The 4,806-nt window shown below is 58.1% G+C and overlaps 1 protein-coding gene across 1 annotated transcript; it reads left to right on the forward strand.

The window, feature by feature from the left end:
- Positions 1–247: 247 nt before the first annotated feature.
- Positions 248–2,296, forward strand: TMEM270 (transmembrane protein 270). Its single transcript, XM_023246605.2, has 3 exons — positions 248–544; positions 1,482–1,877; positions 1,980–2,296. The coding sequence occupies exons 1-3, from the start codon at positions 473–475 to the stop codon at positions 2,217–2,219; spliced, it is 708 nt and encodes a 235-aa protein (XP_023102373.2). The 5' UTR covers positions 248–472; the 3' UTR covers positions 2,220–2,296.
- Positions 2,297–4,806: the final 2,510 nt, after the last annotated feature.

A 4,806-nucleotide genomic window follows, 5' to 3' on the forward strand; every position in this document is an offset into this window, starting at 1 on the left:
TGAACCCTGGGGCCTTTAGGTCAGCACAACTTTCCTCCCCTGTCCTCCTCTAGCAGAGTCTCAGGTATCACGAGGGTCTGAGAGGAAAAGTCACAACCTCATTTTTCCTCTTTGTGGCGAGGGTGGGGGTGGGGGAATGGGGAAGGAGCTTTTCCATCTGCCTCCAAATACTGTGTCACCTGTGGCCTTGGGGAATCAAGATTTCTATTTCCCAGGCCTTGAATACTTTGGGATTTCCAGGGATGTGGGCGGGCCAGATATGGAGTCGATGTCCCCAGGGCCGTCTCCAGTCGGGAAGGGGACAGAGCATAGAAGAAAAGTATCCTGCTTTTTGTGCCCTGGAGAGGCGGGAGGCAGGTAAAAGGGGGTCTCTTGTGGCAACTGGGTCCCCACGGTAACTTGGCCCCCACCCTGCGGTATCTGTGAGGTCACCCTCCCTCTCCCAGCTGGACGAAGGGGAGAAGGGCCAGACATGGAGGCCGTTCCTCCTGTCAGATGCAGCCTCTTGGGGATTCTGCTGCTGGTGGTGAAGCTCTCGGTGCTGGTGAGTGGGGAACGGGGGTCACTGGGGGGGGTCCACCCAGCCATCCACAGCCACCTCAGGGCTGTTGGAGCCCATGGGCCTGGCCCAGCCTGTAGAACTGGGTGACTGCCCGCCTGCCTGGAGTGATCTGACAGCTCTCAGGAGCCCCATCCCTAAGCCACGGTGCCCACGGTGGGGCACATGGCCACCCCCAGATGGCTGTCTCCTGCATCGTCCCCTAGGGCTCCAGGTGGTCCTCTGGACAGTGGCACATGAGGTCCAGACAGAGGGGATTGGCGTTACTCAGGGCTGGGGGCTTTAGGGCTCTGATGAGGGACTGGGCTGTTCAGCCCCAGGACTCAGGCGGAGCTTTCCCGTTTACAGACTCTTTCCCCACCCAAGCGCACTCTTTTCTCCCAGTGGATGGGAGACATCATATCCACCCTGTCACCCAGGACAGAAGCCTGGAGATCTTCTTGGGGCCCTCCCTCTCCTTCACCCCTCTCCATAGTGTGACAGTGATGCCCCTATGCCTCACATCTCTCTACCCCCTGGCTGCCCTCTGCCCCCCAGCTGCCCTCAACAGACAACTGGTGGGCAGGAAAGCCCAGGCGCTTGGGAGAAAAAACTGCCCAGGGTTCAAATCCTGCAGGATCAGAGGGCTGGGGGGATGGTCACTCCTTATGTAATAATTAATAATAATAATAATAATAAATCAGCTTCCTTCAGTCTAGAGTATTGTAAATAATCACTTAAATCCAAGGGAAAAAAAAAATCAAAGGTAATACGAAACACCTTCTACAGTCCCCACCTGAGAGTGGAGTCCTTAGCGGCGGGCAGATGAGGATCATTCTTGCTGGGGAAACTGAGGCCTCGAGGGAAGGAGGCCCGGTAGCCCCACCCCCTACGGCAACGGTGACGATGGGTGACGATGGGCTGGCTCTCCCTGCTCCCGCAGCTGGTCCAGAACCGCATCCACCTCTACAATTTCCTGCTCCTGAAGATTGTCTTCTTCAACCGCTGGCTGTCGGGGCTGGCCCAGGAGGCCTGGGGGTCCTGCAGCCCCGAGGCCCACCCACCCCCTGGGCTTGCAGCCAGCCCCGCGGGCCGGGTGCTACGGGCCGGGCTGGCACCGATGGCAGTCCCCGTGTGGCTGGCGTGGGCCGGCGTGCTGGGCTGTGTGCGGGCCTCGGGCCTGGCCTGGAAGCAGCTAGGCCTGTCCGCGGCCACCTGCAGGGAGCTGCTTCTGTCGTGTCTACACAGCCTGACGCCGGTAGTGTTGCTGCTGTTGCTGCTGACCAGGAGGCTGTGCCAGAGGGCCCATGGCCGCAGCGTGGTCTGGTGGCTCAGCAAGGTAGGCTGCTGAGGGCAGGCCTGGGGCACTGGGCGAGGCACTGGGGCGCTGCCACCCTGCGAGCTCCTGGTGGCCAGCCGCCCGTCCGCTTATCCCCTCCAGGCTCTGCTGGACAAGTGTGCGGTGCCCGAGCTCCTGGCTCTGCTGAAGCGTCCGTACTGGTGGGTGGAGAACGCAGCCACGCTCACCTCCTGGCACCTGGCCTATCTCGTCGCCTGGACCACTTGCCTTGCCTCCCGCCTGCTGCAGGCTGCCTTTGAGCACACGGCCCAGCTGGCCCAGGCTCAGGAAATTGAGCCCCAGGAGGGCTCAGGGCCCGTGTCCGAGTCCCCCACGCCCTGAGCGCCCGGGCCCCGAGGCTGGGCCAGCCCTGTCAGAGCATGGGACCCCTGGAGAATTAAAGTGTGTCCCCATCTGCCTTTCTGGATCTGGTCTGGTTTTCTCGCTCCGTGCCCTTCTTCTTTACTGGTGTGTGTGTGTGTGTGTGTGTGTGTGTGTGTGTGTGTATGTGCATGCACACGCGCACGTGTGCCCTAGGGCTGCCCCTCGGAAGGAAATCGCATTCTGTGGGCACCTGATATATGCCAGATGACCCTCTCAGACACTTTACGTACATGATTTTGTTTAAATCTCCTAACATCACAGGCATCAGGTTTGATTAGCTCAATTTTCCAGATGAGAAAATTGAACCTCAGAAGGGTTGAACATTCCCAAGATCCCAGAGTAAGTCAGGGAAAGTTCCAGCAGTGGAACTAGATTTTTTTTTTGTTTTTCAGAACCTCTAACCTTCTCTAGGTCTGTGCCCCTGATTCTCAGGGCTTTAAGGGACATGAGTTGTTAGAGACTCTGGCCTCTGGGGGGTGCCAAGGCCTCACATTTCAGAGATTTAGAAAGTTCCTTTTGAGACGCAGTTCTTCCTGAGCCGGTCTGCAGCTAGCCCATCCATTCATTTACACTCTTAGCCACTCAGTTTCCCACTCATCCATCCATCCATCCATCCATCCATCCATCCATCCATCCACCTATCCACCCATCTATCCATCCATCCATTCAGCCAGCCAGCCAGCCAGCCATCCATCAATCCAGACATCTGCCCATCCATCCACCCATCCAACCATCTGTCCATCACATCCATCCATCCATCCATTCATCCATCCATGTGCCCATCTGCCCATCCATCCATCCATCCATCCATCCATCTGCCCACCCCCTCATCCATTCATTCCTTTGCCTGCTTACCCAACCACCTACTTACCATCCATCTACCACTCATCCACAAATCCATCCACAGATCCCTCCATCTATCCATCTCCTCCAGGGAGAGGGAAACATCCCAAATCTCAGCCAATCTGAGCTGGGCAAGCTCAGGCTATAGTGGGTCAGACACCCACCCTGTCCTTAAGCCAGTGATTCTGTGAGAAGGAAGGGAAAGGATGGTTTCATGGGAGTTAGCAATCACCCTCCACTCACTCCCAAGCCCGAGGGTGGTGTGAGGGTGGGCAGACATTCCAGACAATTCTGTCCTATGTTCGCCTTCTGCGTTCTGGTTCCCAGGGAAATTAGGGCCAGATTCCTGCCCTGTCTCCCATATGAACCTGCAGATGGCCCAGGGTAGGTGTTGGGGGGGGGGACTTCTGGGCCCTTTCCCTGAGTCTGAGGAGCAGGCTTGGCCTGCCCGTGGGGGGAGACATCTGAAGGGCTCCCATCTGGCCAGCGAGGCAGAACATCTGCTGGGAAGGAGGGCCCTCGAGGCCTTGGTGCTGGAGTAAATGTGACTGGGATTCCAGAACACACGATGTGCAGGGGAAGCTGGGCGCTGAAGTGTGTGAAGTTGGCTCACCGCTGAGGCTGGGGACCCGGGGAATGGGAAGGAGGCCCCAGGGCAGTCATCTGGAGCTGCATGGGTCTTGAGCTGCCAGGGACCAAGGTGGTGCTTGACAGGACTGTGGCCTGTGGGGCTTGGGGTACTGGCAGCAAGGGAGGGGGGCAGGCGGAGCGGGGTCTCAAGGGCGAAAGGGGACAGGAAGGGTGGTGGGCTTGCACATGGTGGGGGCAGGGAGGGGGGAAGGGACAGAAGCCAGGAGGGGGCTGGGCGATGGGCTGGAGGCCGGGACCAGCAGGCAGGCTTGCATAGCCCTGGCCAGCGGCTACTGGCCAGACTGCATATGTAATACTAGTATTTTTCCTTTTACTAAATTAAAAAAAAATTATTTTATGTTTATTTATTTTTGAGAGAGAGAGAGAGAGAGAGAGAGACAGACTGCAAGCGGGAGAGGGGTCAGAGAGAGAGGGAGGCACAGAATCCGACTTTGGCTCCAGGCTCTGAGCTGTCAGCACAGAGCCCGACGTGGGGCTTGAACCCACGAACTGCGAGATCGTGACCCGAGCCGAAGTCGGACGCTTAAATAACTGAGCCACCCAGGCGCCCCTCCTTCTAAACTTTTACAAAATCACCCACAATTCGGACGTGTTAAGGTAAAAATGCGTCCTTCCTCCCTGGTTCAAAACTTGAGAGAAAAAAGGCTCCTTTCTGGCCGTGAGTCGTTGCATTCACGCAAACCTGCACGCGTGCTCACACGACACATCTGTAGAGGGGTCTCTGGCAGGGACCCCACCGAACCATGCACGTCAGTAGGCAACAGACTTTTCTGCCTTTGATGACCTGCCACGCACCCATTCCTGAGGCGGTCCGCGTGGACGTCTTGTCCTTTCGAATGGCTGCACTGAGCTCTCAGGGCAGCTTCCAGTTCGGCCCTTCCCACCCTGGGGTTCTGGAGGGGGTGAGCCCCAGAGGAACGGCCTGGGGGCAGCGAGGGGTGCAGGTGGGAGGTGGCCCCGGTCCCAGAGAGCTCCTCTCTGACTCTCCACCTGCCACATGCTCCGGTCTTGGGGTTGACGTCTCTGGGGCTTAAGGGACCGGGGCCGGGGC

Source organism: Felis catus, chromosome E3, assembly GCF_018350175.1.
Source record: "Felis catus isolate Fca126 chromosome E3, F.catus_Fca126_mat1.0, whole genome shotgun sequence".
In the NCBI taxonomy this organism is placed as follows: domain Eukaryota; kingdom Metazoa; phylum Chordata; class Mammalia; order Carnivora; family Felidae; genus Felis; species Felis catus.